General features: G+C 39.5%; 1 protein-coding gene across 1 annotated transcript in view; it reads left to right on the top strand.

Annotated features, from left to right (window-relative positions):
- The window catches only part of LOC124729007 (protein FAM161A-like), a 145,814-nt gene that overhangs the window by 19,494 nt on the left and 108,031 nt on the right, over positions 1-18,289 (top strand). Inside the window, exons 2-3 of the mRNA XM_047248492.1 lie at positions 1,487-1,642; positions 10,760-10,987. Of these exons, the coding sequence (XP_047104448.1) occupies positions 1,487-1,642; positions 10,760-10,987 (384 nt within the window). The remainder of the gene's footprint in view (positions 1-1,486; positions 1,643-10,759; positions 10,988-18,289) is intronic.

Below are 18,289 nucleotides of genomic sequence, written 5' to 3'. Positions count from 1 at the left end.
TCAAGGATAAACAGATCGAAGGCAAAGGCTGAGGTGATGGAGAAGAAGAACAACAACCCACTTGACATTGAAATTGGGAAGAATGTGGTAGTGGAGGTGAAAGAATTCTCCTGTCAAGGAAGCAAGATTACAATGGATGGTCGAAGCAAGGAAGATAGTGGACCTAAATTGTCACAGCTTTCTGCAGTGGAGCACTTCTATAGATATCATGTATTGATATGGAACTGAGGAATAAGTCTTGAGAGTGTATGTGTGGAGCACAGCATTAGATGGAAGTTAAATGTTAACCATCACAAATCTGGGTAATATGAGATGAGTACATTTGAAATGTGATGTTATTCGAGAATGTTGAAAATTAAGTAAACGGAGATAGTAGTATATGTAATGAAGAAGCATTAAAAATAATGGGTGAGACTGGATGTTTATGGAAGATATCTGCCAGAAGAGGGGCAAATGAATGGGCTACAGCATCCAGGAATAATTATCCTGGCAATGGAGGGAGAAGTAGAGGGAAAAAATCAGGGAGGCAGGCGAAGACTAGAATATGTAAAGCAGCATATGGAGAATGTTGTATACAATAGCTGAATAGAGATGAAAGATTATCACAGCAAGGGAATAGATGGAGGGCAGCATTGGATGTTTTTTGGGAGTGCAGTGGGCCGTTGTTTTCTACCATATTTGGTATTTCATTTGAGCACCTACCATACACATTCACATGAGCTTTCAGAATTTCGGACAGTTCAACTGAATATATTTGATAGTGTCCAGATGAAATATTGTGCATGGTAGAAAATGACTAGCAGCTGCACTTCCAATACATCACTGAACATTCAATACACTTGAAAAATTTCAGGGTTCACAGCATTAAATGAGTTGATTGACTGATGACTTGATAAAAACACAAACAGAGCACCTTCACCAGTACATCAAACTGTATTTGGAACTGTTTCCTGCTATATTTGATATGATACTAATTTAAAAAGTCATCTTTACATAATGTGTGATATCTTGTCCACTTGATTATTTGTTTCAGTCAGTGTTCTTTTTTAATACATTGCCTTACTTTTACAGTTAACAGGAACACTTTTCTTTTTGACATAGTTATACCACTCATTACAAATAAGTTTTGTTTCCCATACATCATTTAAGTCTTATGCCCAGTCACTATAGTATGTGCAACTTAAAATGTATTTAGCATGGAGCAGAGGTTATAAAAATATGTTTGTGTGCAATATACCCATGATGGAATTGCTTTTATTTTGTGGATGAATTTATGAAACAAATTTACAGTTTGAGCAGGATAATTTTGTATTTAATTGCCTTCTTTATAAATGATTCATATCGTAGTCATGCCTTTAAAATAATGTATGTTTAGTAATAATTTATGTTTCAGCATAAATGTAGACAGGTTTCCCATACATAAAATTTAATTATTTGTGAACTGTATGCTATGAGATAAATAATAGCACTTCATAATTTTTGTTAGAGATGAAGAAGAGAGACGCTTAAACGTGTTGCGAAATGAGCTTTATGAAGATGATGACAAATCAGAAGAAGAAAAGAGTATTTTTCGAGCTAATCCTGTGCCACTACACACTCATATGCCACTTTATGACAAAATAATGGCCCAGCAAGAGAGAAGGTATTAAGAAAAAAATTCTTGGTATTATGAGAGATAACTTCTGTTATTATCTTTGTTAAATGATGTTGTATTTTTAGTTTAATTACCGTTGATTTCTTTTGCTGATACAGTTTCTGAGAACTCACTGATGTATTTAGTTTATCATTATAGTTGAAGAATAAATTGCAGAGGTTTAAAATTTTTTAATCTTTGTTAATTTGTTTTTCATTAGTTTTTATTTCAAATTTATGCTTATTCACATGCTTATTTGATTTATGTTTATATTTATTTTTGTTGACAGGCAACACTAATGATCTTTAAAAGATCATTTGCACAGTATGCTCAAGAATTACAGCTATGTGCTTTAAAAAAGGCTGAAATTTTGTAATTTATAGCACATATTCTTATGTTAGCTATTTTCAAAATTGTTTGTCTTCTTGACTTGTGTGTTCCAGTCCTTAACCAATGTGTCTGGAATAGTGTACTTCTTTGAGGTAAGAACAGGTATTATTAGTTTCATTTGTGGTTCATTATCAATTTAAAACAATGTTCTTCTTTGAGGTAAAAACAGGTATTGTTAGTTTCATTTTTGGTTTATTATCAATTTAAAACAATGTGGTGTATGCATTGCTCATCTTTTTTGTTATTTATGGATTTCCTAGCCTGCATTAGATTCACAGATATAATTCTGTTATTTGACTGAAACTTTTATGACACAAAATAGCTATAGCTACTACAAATCAAAGGCAGTTGTACTCCCTGTATGTGATTAGCATGCCATTAGATGAAGTGTAAAAGTATTGATGAAACATTTTGAAATTGCAAATCATTGCAACATTTTCTTTGCCTTGTACTGCTCGGAAATAGTCTGATTACAGACTAATTTCATGACAATCTATTCCTGCATTTGCATTGTTTGAACGATTATTAGGTTACAAAAGACAATTAAACAACCATTCCTAATCTTCCAAAGGGAAGTCCAGTATGGAATAACAATAATATGGAAACAAAAGAGCACTGCTCACCACATAGAGGAGGCACTGAGTCACAGAGAGGTGCAACAAAATAGAATACAAGAAATATTTAAGCTTTCAGATAAAGCCCTTCCTCAGAAATATAAATCACACATTCACACAGCAATAACTCCTCACACACACATGGCTATCGTCTCCAGGCTTAAGCCTGAATGTAACTGTGTATATGAGCATCAATCTTCTGGGGTGGGTGAAGTGGTTAGGGAGGAGGTAAATGGTGGGAAGGGAGACATAGTAGGGCAGGATAGGGCTACTAGGCGTAGCATCAGAAGGGGGAGGGGAAGGGCTTACGGGTGCATTGGTGGGACAGAAGGCTTGTGTGTATTGTAGTGGGAGCATGGAAGGGTGCAGGCAGGTGGAGGGCAGGGACTAGTGAAGGTTGAGGCCAGTGGGTTCACTGGAACAAAGGCTATGTTATAGGGGCAGTTCCCACCTGTGCAATTCAGAAAAGCTGGTTTTGGTAGGAAGAATCCAGATGACACAACTTTGAAATACTGTAACCATGGATGTATTTCTCCATCAAGTAATTGAATCCAGATGGCACAGGCTGTGAAGTAGTCATTAAAATGAAGCATATCATATTGGTTGACATGTTCAGCAACTATCTAATCTAGCTGCCTTTTGGCTATACTTTGGCAGTGGCCATTCATGCAGCAGGGGGATTGTTAGTAATCATGAACACATAGTCATAGAATGTGGTGCAGTCATTGCAGCTCAGTTTGTAAACCAAATGACTGTGTTAATAGGTGGCCATGCCTTTGATAGGTTATTGTTTGCTAGTGACAGGACTGGGGTAGGTGACAGTGGGAGGATGCATGGAAGGTCTTGCATCTGGGCCTACTGCATGGTTATCATACTTAAGACAAAGAGTTGGGATCAAGGGTGGAGTAGGGACAGACAAGGATATTATATAGGTTGGGTGGGTGGCAGAATATCTCCCTCCAATAGTGGTACTCCACCACCCACGTAACCTATGCAATATCTTTTTCTTTCTCTAATCCACCCTTCTACTTGGTATTCCACCACTGACCCAACCAAGTCCCGTGCATTTAAGTTGGTGTTGTGTGAATGTTAAGAAATAAACGTGCCTCCCTGTACTTTCCTGAAGGTCGGCCCACACATTTGATGCATAAAAGGTGATTGGGTAACACATAATTCCCAGCCCTGGGTTGACAAGTAGGACTTGTACGTACCCCTGTAAAGGCCAGGCCTAGGGAGGGGTGATTGTCTGAGCTGGTACCTTCCTCTATGTTGATTGGTCCCTCTGTCTGGAGTCCAAGAGGTGTGATCTGAGGCATGGACAATCACCTGTGGTGGGTGAGCCCCTCCTGATGGAAGCCCCCAGCAGGAAGGAGCATGCTGTTACAGACGCTGGCAATCATGGGGGATTTCTCCACAGTGAGATCCTCATCTCAAAAATGTAAATGGGTTAAGGTGAAAGAATCACTGCCTCTACCAGCTGCACCCTGATACTCCGTGGTGTCACACACAGAAGATGGTCACAATTTCATGACCGTTAATCCATTTGTCATTCGTAAGGGTGCAGATGCCATTGCTGGTCGTGTGAAGTCATGTTCTCAGTTTCTTAATGGGACCTAGCTTTTGGAGACAGATAGTGCTTTTCAAGAACAGAAGCTGTTTAATGCAATACTTCTCCATGCTATCCTGTTAAAGTAGAGGCCCGTCACACTCTGACTCCCTCCCGTGGCGTCGTATACACCTGGCTGATTAATGGCCTGACCGAGACCTAAATAACAGACTATCTCACATACTAGAGATAAGGAATTAGTCCCAATCCGCACTCTGTTCATCACATTTGACCATGTGGTACTTCCATCAAAAATTAAGGCTGGCTATGAAGCTATCACTGTCAGACCATACATCCCAAATCCCACAGACTGCTGTAAATGTCAACACTACAACCACACCTGTGAATCTTGTGATAATGCAGCCAAATGCATAACCCGTGGCAGGCATGCTCATCGGGATGTGTGTCCACATCCTTCCCCTCACTGTATGAACTGCGAGGGTGATCAAGTTGCTTCCTCCTGTCACTGTCCAATCTGCCTCAATGAGAGAGCCATTCAGGAGATCTGGATGAAGGAAAAGGTTCCTACTCATTGCTCATAAAATGTTGGCTAGCCACAAACCTTGTACACAACCCTCTGGCAATTATAGTACAGTTCTCACTACACCTTGGCCTATGAAGGACATGGCTATGCAGACTGGTGACTTCCATTTAGTGCCACGGTTGTTAAATTGTCCAGCTCCAAGGTCACACACTCATCTTCACCTGCTATGGGTGCGTGCATGCCATACAACAAACCATTGCCCACACCAGTAAAACTGGATGCCTTGTAAACGCAAGCATGGAGATCCAAAAAAAAAAAAAAAAAAAAAAAAAAAAAAAACAAGGCAAACAAGCTTCTCCTTCTTCACCTCAGCATTCTTCACCAACAGTGTCACCATGCGATATCCTCACCCAGCCAACCTCCTTTTCACAGGGACACATCACCAACAACCAGTCTAGTGGCCAACCAAAGACGAATACCAACACCTCTTTCGAACTAATGGACCAGGATCCTCAAGCCTGTGTACCTAGTCATTGTCCACATTCAAATTCTGGCACTCAGCAGCCACTGCAGTGACTGTTCTCTTATTTGACCCATCTCCTGTCTGTCATCAGATATGGTTATTCTCCAGTGGAATATTCGTAGCATCAGATACAGTTTGGTTGAATTACAGCTCCTCTTGTGGTCCTACAGTCCAGTTGTTTTTTGACTCCAGGAAACAAAATTATGCCCTCAGGATCACTTTCACCTCCCACACTTCACTTCAGTCCATTTTGACCTTCCCACTGAAGCAGGTACCCCAGTTCATGGGGGAGTCATGGTGCTCATTCGAGACAACACCTATAGTACAGCATTTTCTTACACACCTAGCTTCAAGCTGTAGCTGCCCGTCTTTCACCTTCTCTCTTTGGAAAGTCTACTCAACTTCATCTTCCTCCTCCCTTTTTGCTGCTCAGTGACTTCAGTGCCCACCGTACCCTTTGGGGCTCTCTACGCTCCTGTCCAAGAGGCTCTCCTAGTAGATATCTTCAACCAGCTCAATCTAATATGTTTGAAAGCAAATACATCCACATTTCTGCGCAATTCCATGCAATCCTTTTCCCACTTGAACCTTTTGGTCTGTACTACTCAGCGTGTCGTCATCTTGAGTGGTCCGGTCTCTCCAACACACTTGAGTGACCATTTCCCCGGTGTTGTTTGTTTGCTAATGCCTAGTCAACTGTGCATCCAACCAACTGACAGCTTTGCAAAGGTGACTGGCAGCTCTACTTCTCACTGCCCACTTTTGATTTACACCATTTCCCCTGCATTGGTAACAAGGCAGAAAACCTCACAAATGCTGTCCTTACTGCTGTGAATGTACCATACCTCACCCCCCTTCCTTGTCGTGATGTGCCCCTGTCCCCTGGTGGACTGACACATGCCGTGACTCAATCCGTGCACAGAGACAAGCTCTCCATGTCTTAAATGCCATCCTAAGATGGCAAACTGTATTCGTTATAAACAGCTACATGTGCCAGTGTTGCTGCATTTTCAGGGATAGCAAAACATCTAGTAGGCTTTATTTTCAAAGCTGTTGTAACAAAAGCTTAAATAACAATATTTTCTCTCTAGACTTGAAAAATAAACTCATACACACACTTATACTTCCAATTATTAATTACAGCAAAGCTATTCTGCAAGGCCTTTCTCAGGAAAACTCATGGCAATGGGAACTGATTATGAATGCAAGTGTTCATCACATCTGTGATGTGTAACTCTTTGATTGTATCTGACCATCATATGCACAGCTATCCTGGCTGCGTGCAGACAAGTGCAGAGATTTCCATACTCTCTGTGTTTTTAACTGTCTTACCAACTTACACTGTCCTCCATATATCTCCTTGACCTTAACGCTCTTGTCTGAACAACATGGCAGGAACATTCATTCCCATCAGAGCAAAATCCTTCCTGTCCTATTCCATTGTTCAGCCACTTTCTCAAAGTCTGTCTCAGTAGCAGGAATCCAACTCTGGAATAAGCTCCCGCATTATACTAGAGAACTGAGTAACGTCTACAGCTTCACAAGACAATTAATGACATATCTATAAGAGAACAATAATGACTGCTATTGTTACTGTTCCCACTTGTTACCCCTGTATATTCTTCTTTCCATCCAGATCTTCCTCATTCTCCAGCTCTTCTCTTAAGTATAATCTGCTGTAGACTCAACCAAAAAATCCTGCCCAACAGTTTGAAGAAAGCACAGGTGACACCCATCTACAGGAAGGGCAACAAAAGTGATCCATAAAACTATTGTGCAATATCCTTGACTTGAATTTGTTGTTGACTCTTAGAATATAATGAGATAGCTTGAACAGAATGACCTCCTTCAGGCCAAACAGCATCAATTTTGAAAACACTGATAATGTGAAATGCAACTTTCACTTTTGTCATGTGACACCCTGAAAGCCATGGATCGAGGTAGTCAAGTAGGTGCTGTATTTCTCAATTTCCAAAAAGCATTTTACTCAGTACTACATCTGTACTTATTACCAGAAGTATGATTTTATGGGATAACAAATGAAATTTTTGACTGAATTGGGTATATTTTCTTTTTAGGGAGGATGTAGCATGTCATCTTGAATGAAGAGTCATTAACAACTGTGGAAGCAATTTCAGGTGTGCTCTAGCTAAGTTTGTTAGGACCCTTGGTATTCATGTTGTATATTAATGACCTTGTGGACAGTATTAGATGTTTCACAAATCAGCAGTTATCTATAATGAAATGCTGTTTGGAAGAACCTGCACAAAATTTCAGTAACATCCTGATAAGATTTCAAAGTGGGGAAAAGGTTCACAATGTACTTTAAATCTTCAGATATGTTCACAAAATGAAAAAAATGCAGTATCCAATGACTATTGTACCAGTGAGTCAGTTGGAATTGGTCAAATTATACAAACACCTTGGCGTAACACTGTGTAGGGATATCGAATGGAATGATCACATAGACTCAGTTGTAGGTAAAGCAGGTCGTCAGTCTACAAAGGAGATTGCTTACAAATCACTCGTGCAACTCATTCTAGAATATGATTCAAGTATGTGGAACCTGCACTAAAATAGGGCCATGAATGCTCACAGGTTTGTTTGACCTGTGGGAGAGTGTAACAGAGACGATGAAGAAACTGAACTGAGATACACTTAATGATGGATGCAAACCATCATGAGAAAGGCTACTTACAAACTTTCAAGAACCAGCTGTAAATGATTACTCAAGGAGTTACAGCCCTCTGCATAAAGCTCTTGGAATCAAGAGGACAAGATTGGATTAATTACAATGCACAATGAGGCATTTAAACAGTCATTCTTCCTGCATTCCATACAGGAATGGAATAGTAAGAAGCTCTAATAACTGGTACAATGGGAATTAACCTCTGCCACACGCTCCACAGTGGTTTGGATACTGTGATGTAGATGCAGCCCTGTGGAAGATCCGAATGCAAGACCACTCCAATGCATCCACCCAAGCACATCCTATTCTAGCTCTATTACTGACATAGCTACCATATAAGAGACAGAACCATCTGTGAAAGCTTCATGTCAAACATCAATTTTGCCGCAACCTCTGTACAGTCTTTTGTGTTGGCATGAGCACCAGTGAGCTGTCTAGCTGAAAGAATGGCTACTACAAAATTGTGACCAAGAACAAAGTTGAGCACCCAGTTTCAGAATATGTTGCTGAATACAACATACATGACTTCACTGGCTGCTTCACCACCTGTACTGTCCGGCTCCCCCCTTTGCCTCTCCCCAGTACCAGCTTAAATAAATGACAGCAAGAATTGTCCAGTCATCATTAAAACACATTGCTCAGTCCCATATTCATCCTAACCTCAGTGTATATTAGTCCTTGTCCTACGCTCACCTCCTCCTTATCCCCAGCCTTCCACTTCATCACTTCACTTTATTAATGTACATTCATGATTTTTTTCTTTTTGTCATCTCACTCTTACTTTTTTCTTCTCCTCTTCCCAACTCACTCCTCCATATCAGTGTGTGCCACACATTCCTGTACATGTCTGCAACAGCATGGAATCACCTAAACAACATTCCTGTGCTGTTCTATTGCTGTCTTTCCCTCTTGCCTATCACCTCCTATTCCTCCACTGCTCCCTTCCTCTTTATGTCTGCTTGCTACTGTCAGTCACTGTATCAACTACTCTCCCAAATCAGAGTGCAGTGACAGGGCAGAGTGATCGGCTGGGACAATGTGTGTGTGTGTGTGTGTGTGTGTGTGTGTGTTATTGTGTGTTATTGGTAGTGTTAGATCTGGAGGAGGACATTGTGTGAAAGCTCGGCAACATTTTCAAGGTTATTTGTGTGCTTATCAGCTACTCAGCTATAGAATGCAAGCTTCCTTTATTCCTTCCAATAATTGTATTTCACCCAGGACTTTCTCTATTGCACCCTGAAATTTTATTTTGCATGACAAAATTAATTTTTGTTTTTCTTGTATGTGTATTTCATAAATTTTGAATAAATATTATACTTGTGAACTTTGTGTCATATATTTTTATATCTTGCACATACTTTAAGTTTGTTATTTCCATATTGACCTGCCATTTCAGTGCTTATGGCCATTTAATCTGTTTTTACAACGGTATCATACACTGGCTGAAATGGAAAGCATTAAACCATGAACAGCTTGACCTAATAGTACCAAACTGACACTCTAGTATTTCCATGCCTGTGGGATATGTTGATTAAAATTTCATCATTATGTGAGCTTATTTTCAGGTTTGAGAAAGGTCGAGTAATTGACATTAAGGGTAGGAGGGCATCATACTGGCTGACCGTATAGACAGTTGACTGTAGTACTGTAACAGCAATATAAATGGTGGTGAGATAGACTCCAAACAACAGCGTGGCAAGAATAGTAGGCAAAGGTCCTATTAGAAAAATTACTCCATGAGGAGGTTGTCAAATTGTTCCACTAGTTCTGGTGAATAATCTGGGCGTAGGTTACAGCGGAGTGTCACTCAGCTGTAGAGGACAGATTACTGGAAACTGAGTTGAGATCTCAAGTTGCCAAGTGCCATTTATTGTTGACATCATACCACAGATGACAGAGTCAACTGGGGCATTGAGTGACATTCTGTAATTTTCAGCATGAATCTAGTTTCTTGTTTGTGATGGTCAGATTGGTACCAAATAAACAATCTGGAGTAAGGTCATAGGAAGCAGCGATTCTCAAGACCTATACCTCTCCAATTCCTGGGATCATAGTGTGGGGAGCTGATGGATATGGAACAGAACTGGTATGATAACTGTTGGAAGGAGACTGATTCTTGCTAATAAGTGACATGAATGGTAAACTACACTGTGAACACCATTCATAACCAGGGTATCAAGTGACGTATTTCAGCAGGATAATACAAGACACAAAACTGCAGTACATAGCACAAAAACCTTGTGGAGTGTGCAGATCTTTGACTGGTTTGCCTGGTCTCCTAATTTGTCACCCATAAAGCATGCCTGGGATGTGATGGGAAAACATATACATTCATACATGGCATGTGCTTCAATAATTTCTCAAGATGATATTTTTATGCTGTTTGCTTCTGAATACAAGAGAGTATTCATGCCCTTGGGGATCGCACCTCACGCTGCTGTAGTGTAATGAAATGAAATGAAAGTTTAATCACCCATTAAGTGATGAACACCTCTATAATGTTTGATAAATATCAGACTTCTGCTTCATGTTGTAACAGTCTCTGTTTCTGTCAGTGTAATTATACTTCAAGTTCTCATACGCAGAGAAAGTTAATTTTTTATAGGTGTTGGTGTCCAAACGTGTACTCACGCGTTTGTGTATGTTTGTGTGTGTGTGTGTGTGTGTGTGTGTGAGAGAGAGAGAGAGAGAGAGAGAGAGAGAGAGAGAGAGAGAGAGAGAGAGAGAGAGATCCAAACTCTTTGTAGTAGATTCCGAATATCACCTCAATAAATTGGTATAAGATGATGATAAACAATTACATCCTTTTTTATTCCTTAGGAGGAAAAAGTTACGAAAACAGTTTATTGCAGAGCTTCAGTCACAAATGAAGCCATTCAGTTTTGTTGTAAGGGATGAAGAGCGTAAAAAACTAAGTTTCTTTCGTTCAACGCCTGACCTGAGTGCAACAGGGGAGAATAAATTCAAACCTTTTCGTGCAAAGCCAGTACCAAAGAACTTATTTGGCAGTCATGTGTACCAAAAAATGAGAGAAGATGAATTTTACAGGTAAAGAATACTTTCTTTATTTGTAGACAATCTGTGTCAGAAAAACTATTTTCTCCTCTTTAGTTAGTTCTACATTATTTTGTTAAAACTAGATATATGTGTAATTTTTTTCCTTTGTAAACTGGTGGTGATGGCACAGCAAGCTAGTCAGGTGCTGATAATCTGTTATTGCCATTCCTTTTGTACTGTATGATCATCTTCATTGCCAGAAATGTTACACATTTAAGCACATACTAAATTTAACAAAGGAGACTGAAACTCCAAAGCTATACTTACTGTATAGGAATTGGAGTTCTCATCTCTATTCTGCTTTATGTTTTTGATTTTCGTGTCACCTTTCTCACATATGAGAAGTAAAAATAGTCTATTTTTTGTGTCCAGTCACAGATAATTTTTTGAAAAAGAAAGTAGTTTTCCTGCATGAGGCTGTTTTATATTTTAAATAAAAACACATCCATAATATAAGATACTGTGTATACTGTTACAGTGACTAAACCCACATAGGGATTGCACATTTTTCATTCTATACACAAAACCTCACATTAGCAATTGTACAGTATAATGCCATTACATGTTGTCCTAGGGGTAAAATTAGCTAAACAGCAAAGCAACAGAATGCCTGTTTAAATATAATATAGTCTCACACAAGAAAATAGCTTCTTTCATGACAACAAGTGTCCTGTTCAATTTAGCTAGAATTTAAAATATTGTTTTGCGTCAGGCTGTCACTTGTGGTGTTTATCAAGTATGACACTCCAAATGTGTGCATGAACATCGCATTTGCCATAGTCTTATCTAATGTGTAAGCAGTCATCATGGTAATACAAATTCACAGATCATTCATTTGAAAGCATGTTTGTAGCAAGTAATATTTATAATTCATTATAAGGCTTAAACTGACACTTATATAGGTTATTCCGGAGAAAGTATCCCATATGCATTAGATAGTGCTGGTAAAAATCTAGAACTGAGTTCTATAAACAAGTGTTAAAAAAGAACGTTTTTGATGTTGGTCATTTTGCTTGTGTTAATAATGTTATGTACTTAGCAATGTAGATGGTCTGTCTGTGTGACTGCATTGCTCATTTCTTATGAATTGTGTTTGCCTTTGTAATTAGTCCACTGATAGTGGTGGGGATGTCAGTCATAGCAGTTACTGTTATCTCCTACATGAAGCATTGTGTATGTATTAAATTGAGATTTTGCTGGAATCATGAAAAGAGTAGTGATTCTAAGCAGTGTGAAAATGTTTACACTGAGTTGAGTCAAACTATTCCAAACAGGAAATTGCACACAGGCATTCTTGTATAGTCTAGTCAATGGAATCAATTGACAAGCTGGTTTCATGTATGCTGAGCAACATCCACATTGTCACATTCCATCTGAAAAAGTTCTCAGTAGTTTATTCCAGCACCTTTCTGTCATGAATTTATTATAGAAAAGAGCAAAGGATCACAGGGACTTTATACAGTTCATGTACCATCCATAGTTAGTTAGTTACATGTTCCATAGATCATTTGTAATGATGTGGAATGAATTAGTTTGCAGGTACACATGATTAATGTTAACATTAATGAAGACATTATTTTTTAGTCCTACTCATGCCACCACTCTTAAATACTAGCTTCTCCCATCCCTCCTCCTCCCTTTTAAATAGAAATTCATCCCTGGAATGAAGTAAGTTGTCCATGACAAATTATTTTAGATTAGAGATAAACTCGATTTGCTACTGGGACATTCTACAGTATTGGGCAAATGATAAAAACTTTGTAGTGCTGTATGTTGAACTCTTTTTGAGCCACCGTAAGCTTTAATAATGGGTAATAAAGATCATGGTTTCTTCTAGTGTTGTATGTGTGGACTTCACAGAGTCAAACATGTAATATATATCAGGAGGTTGATTTGTTGTTTTCAATACTATCAACTGTATGAAGAGCAAAAGTACTAGAAGTTAAGTGTTTAGAGAAGCTCAGTAACATGCTTCTACCAGTTCAAGTTTCCATCAGTATGTACACCTAGGAATTTGGAGCATTCTATCCTATTTACTAGCTGGCCGTGTTGGCCAAGCGGTTCTAGGCGCTTCAGTCCGGAATCACGGAACTGCTACAGTTGCAGGTTCGAATCCTGCCTTGTGCATGGATGTGTGCGATGTCCTTAGGTTAGTTAGGTTTAATTAGTTCTAAGTCTAGGGGACTGATGACCTCAGATGTTAATCCCATTGTGCTTGGAGACATTTGAACCATTTGTCCTATTTACTGACTTGTTTCTGTGCTGCATCAGTTGTTGGTATGACTCTATTTTTTGAACAGAATTGAATATAGTGTATTTTGCAAAATTTAGGGATAGTCCACACTCAGAGAAGCCCTTAATTTTTTTGTAAAACATCATTAACAATCTCTTATGTTGCTTTCCCTCTAATGAGATTTATTAAAACACTAATGTCATCTACAAAAAATGCCAGTTCTGCATGTTGAATGTTAAGAGGAAGGTCATTCACATATATGAGAAACAGGAGTGGATCCAAAATTGAAACCTGTAGGACTCGTGTTGTGATTTCTCCACAGTCCCTAAAATTTCCTACCTTTCCAACATTGTCTGAATTACTCAGCATGGCTTTTTGTATTCTGTTTGTTAATTACAGTTCAAGCCAGTTATATGTAAAACATAAGTTGTTCCAACAACAATATTAGGAAAAGGATTGATTGCTACTCACCTAAAGATGACCCATTGAGTTGTAGACAGGCACAATGAAAATGCTGTTACACATTATAGTTTTCAGCCAAAGTCTTCTTCACCAAAGAGAACACACACACATACCATCACATGAGCAAGCACACCTCATGCACATATGACCGCTACCTCTGGCAGCTCTGACTGGAATGCGACTGTCACATGAATAGCAATCTGGAGTGGGGCAGATAAGGGGGAGGGATTGCAGGGTATGGGTAGGGGGAAGGAAGAGCACTATCTGGTGGGGCATCTCAATGGCTGCCAGGTGCAGCATCGGGAGGTGGGGTGTAAACACAGAGCAGAAAAAGATAGGAGCAGGGAAGGGGAAAGGGCAGATTGGTGCATTCACAGAGTATGGCACATGTTGAGGTTGGGGGAGGTGAAAAGGGAGTATATGATAGGATAGTGGGCAGAAACTGTTGGGTGTAAGCTGTAGGGACAGTAGGTTACTGTAGGTTGAGGCTGGCATGATTTCAGCAGCAGAGAATGTGTTGTAAGGATAACTTTCATCTGCACAGTCAGAAAATCTGGTGGCGGAGGGGAGGATTCAGATGGCCTGGGTTGTGAAACAGCCATTGAAATGAAGCATGTTGTGTTTAGCTGCATTTTGTGCCCCTGAGGTGTTCTGCTTTGCTCTTGACAACAATTTGGCAATGGCTGTTCATGCTGGTGGACAGTGGTTTGGGAGTCATCCCAATATAAAAAGCTTGGCAATGGCAGCTATGCAAAATAGCTGCTTTCATAGATGGCCCAGCCTTTGCTCGGGCAAGATAAGTCTGTGACAGGACTGGATTAGGAGGTTTGGGTAGATCTTGCACCCAGGTCTTCCACAGGGATATGATCCCTGAGCCAATTGGTTGGGATTGTGAGTGGCATAGGGATAGACTAGTATGGATGCCCTTCATTTCAGGGCATGATGCTATTCCAGTGTGAGGTGGTATTTGGTGACAAATTGGGCACTCATCTGCAGCTGGCTGGTGGGAGGATTGGAGGTGTGTGGGGAAATGACACAGGAAATCTCTTTGTGGGCTAGACCTGGGGGATAGTGTCTGTCTGTGAAGGCCTTGGTGAGACTTTCAGCATACTGACAAATGAAGTTCTTGTAACTGCAGATACTCTGTTCCCAGATGGCCACGCTGTACGGAAGGGATTTTTTGGTGTGGAAGGGATGGCAGCTGCTGAAATGCAGGTACTTTTGGTGGTTGGCTGGTTTAATGTGGATGGAGGTGTGGACGGAACCATCAGAGAAGAGAAGATCAACATCCAGGAAGGTGGCATGCCGGTTTTAGGAGGAATAGGTGATGAAGGGGATGGGAGGGACGGTGTTAAGGTTATGAAGGAATGAGGATAGGGTGTCTTGGCCCTGAGTTCAGATCATAGAGATGTCTTCAGTGAACCTGAACCAGACCAGGGGTTTGAGGTTTTGAAAGGCTAGGAAGATTTCCTCTAAATGGCCCGTAAAAAGGTTGACATAGGAGGGTGTGATGTGGGTGCTCATGGCTGTGCCACAGATTTGTTTGTATATCTTTCCTTCAAAGGAGTAATAGTTATACATTAGTATAAAGTTTGGTAGTCAAGATTGTAACATGATGTACACAATCAAATGCCTTGGAAAGATCACAAAAAATACCAACTGCCGTATTTTATTATTTAAGGGTTTTTGATATTGGCGAGTGAATGTGTAAACAGCATTCTCAGTTGAGTAAACCTTCAGGAATCCAACCTGTGATATGCTAAGGAAATTGTTTGTGCTTAAATAGGAGACTGTTCTTGAGTACATTACTTTTTCAAATATTTTGGAAAAGATGTCAGTAAGAAAACTGGATGATAATTATTCAAGTCTTCCTTGTCACATTTCTTATAAAGAGGCTTATAATTATATATTTTAACCTGCCTGGAAAAATCCCCTGTGCTATTGATGCATGACTAGGGACCAGAATAATTCACATTTTGCAATAAATGTGAGTATAGTAGATGCTATTTCATAATGAATTGTATCCAGAGAAACTATTTTATCAGAGATAGTTTGAAATAGCTTTGTTTTCTGCATATAAATATTGAAACTGTGACCAATTTTCAGATACTGGTATTACGTATCATCTGACAGAGCCCAGTTTGGAAGCATAATGTGCGTAAGAATGTGTTTGCAAAATAAAAAGTGCATGAATGCAGTTCTTGCTATTATGTACGTGACACTCTGATGCCATGCTAATTGTAGGAGGTTGAATGGTCTGGTGCAGATATACATGACATAATGCAACACACGACATAATGCAACATCGTACTCAGCCATGAGACTTACGATTTTAGTAGAAAGAAACACTTTTGTTTGTTTGTTAGCTATAGTTCAATAGTTGGTATAAATGGATGTAGAGTCTTGTACCGTAAGGAAGCAAGGAAGAGTCTGTTGTTACGGGTGACCAGTATCCTCTTTCTACAACACAAATGCACATGTGGATTAACATGGCTCTTTATTTACATGAACAGATAGCTGCTACTTAACTTTAATAGAGTTCATGTGTGGTGATACAAGCTCATCAGTAATAGTCCTCTTGCAGACAATATCGATACTCTTGCTATTACACTAATCTGGTCGCTATTTACTGTCGTAACCTGCAATGTGAACTGACAGATGTCAACTGGAGTATGAATCAGTGAGTCAGTGACTGAGTCACTTTGGTCAGCGGCAGCACACTAAATACATGCTGTGGAGAGGGTGTTGGAAGTGTGGTGCTTGTGGTGTGTCTCTGGCCTCTCTCATGACAGGTGTGCTTGATCCTGCACCCACTGTCAATCTTCGTGCTACATCTTTACCGAATGATGTGCTGGCGACACCTTATGCCAGCATGGTGGACACTTTTAACTTGCAGTTTTACATGATGGGTGATTTAAAGTGTGATTGTGTTGAATTACTGCAAGAGGTCAGGTCAGAGCTACCTTGTGAACAGTACTCTGCCAACCTCAAGTACCAATTGTGCAATAGCCATTCCTGAATGCTTTGTGTGTCCATTGCTCATTGTTTTCTTTTCTTATTTTGAAAAGAGTGAAATGACTAATCCTGGTCCATCAAGGATTCCAACTGTGACCCTCACAATACCAGAATAGATTGGCAATCCCTATGGCAATGTGTCAGTTCTGCATTTCGCTGCTGCCTTGCAAGAGGGAGGCAGGGCATGTTTCCCTGGACTGTTCCTCTCCCCTCTTGCAGTCAGAATTCTAGTTTGTTTATGCTTGTGACTGTCTGCCAGTGTTTAATGTGTCATTAAATTAGTGAATGATTATTTTTGGTTCTAGTTCTATGCTAAGTCCCTTGTCAGTTCTATATGTAGCATTGTCAAGTATGAGTCTCATGCCTGTGAGTGTCCATGGAAGGTTTAAATTAATATTCTGCAGATTTCGTAATCATCAAATTGGATGGGAAAAGGAGAATGATGTTGAGCAACACCTTAAATCAGACACCCATTCATTCCACCAGCAGTAAAATGCTGCTTCTCAACAGAAAAATCATTTTTTGAAAGCTTACATAAAGCTAAAATAAGAAAACAAAGGCCATTTGGAAAAAAAAAACTGTTGAAATTTTTGCAAAAGCAAACATTTAAGCCAAAAAGTTCTTCAGTCAGCTCTGTTTTAAGTCAATTTCAAAGCACAAAGGCTTTGTCCTCACTCATGTCACATGACAACCTTTTTAATTTGTGCATCTAATGATCTGCAAGATAAATAAATAAAAATATATATATTTAATATTAAACAATGGAAAATCCAGGATGGAATGTAACAATATTATGAGTAGGAAAGTTGCTCCTCACCATATAGCATAGATGCTGAGCCACAGATAGGTACAACAATAAGACTCTCACAATTACAACTATCGGCTGTTAAGGATATTGTCTCACACAAATGCAACTCAACACACGTGACTATCTGCAACTCAGTATCTCCGCTATATGGTGAGTAGCAACTTTCCTTCTCATACTATTATTATATTTAATATTAATTATACAAGGAGGCCAATGAAACCTATATAATTCGAAAAATACTTTGCCATAGATGTGCACGAACAAAAAATCTTGTGTATGCGGCTGTTAAGAGTGTTAAAAGGAAGCGGATGCTTTCATATCCATAACTCTGATGATACCTTCTCTATCACACTTTAAAATTTCCACTACATGAACATAAAATAATTTTGGACACAGTTTTACTTAGTGTTAATTTAAGAAAGACAACATTTTTTGTCATACACCAGGTCCAGTGACTTCTACATATGGTTGTTCACTGTGGTGTGCTCAATTACGTTTTTATGACATATAGGCTGAATGAACTAGCAAGTACAAGGGCAGTTCAGTAAGTAATGCAACACATTTTTTTTCTGAAACGGGGGTTGTTTTATTCAGCATTGAAATACACCAGGTTATTCCCCAATCTTTTAGCTACACAACACTATTTTTCAACGTAATCTCCATTCAATGCTACGGCCTTACGCCACCTTGAAATGAGGGCCTGTATGCCTGCACGGTACCATTCCACTGGTCGATGTCGGAGCCAACATCCTACTGCATCAATAGCTTCTTCATC

The sequence above is a fragment of the Schistocerca piceifrons genome, chromosome 1 (genome assembly GCF_021461385.2).
Source record: "Schistocerca piceifrons isolate TAMUIC-IGC-003096 chromosome 1, iqSchPice1.1, whole genome shotgun sequence".
NCBI classification, from domain to species: domain Eukaryota; kingdom Metazoa; phylum Arthropoda; class Insecta; order Orthoptera; family Acrididae; genus Schistocerca; species Schistocerca piceifrons.
Note: the sequence above shows the minus strand (reverse complement) of the source record. Positions and strands in the feature narration are given on the sequence as shown.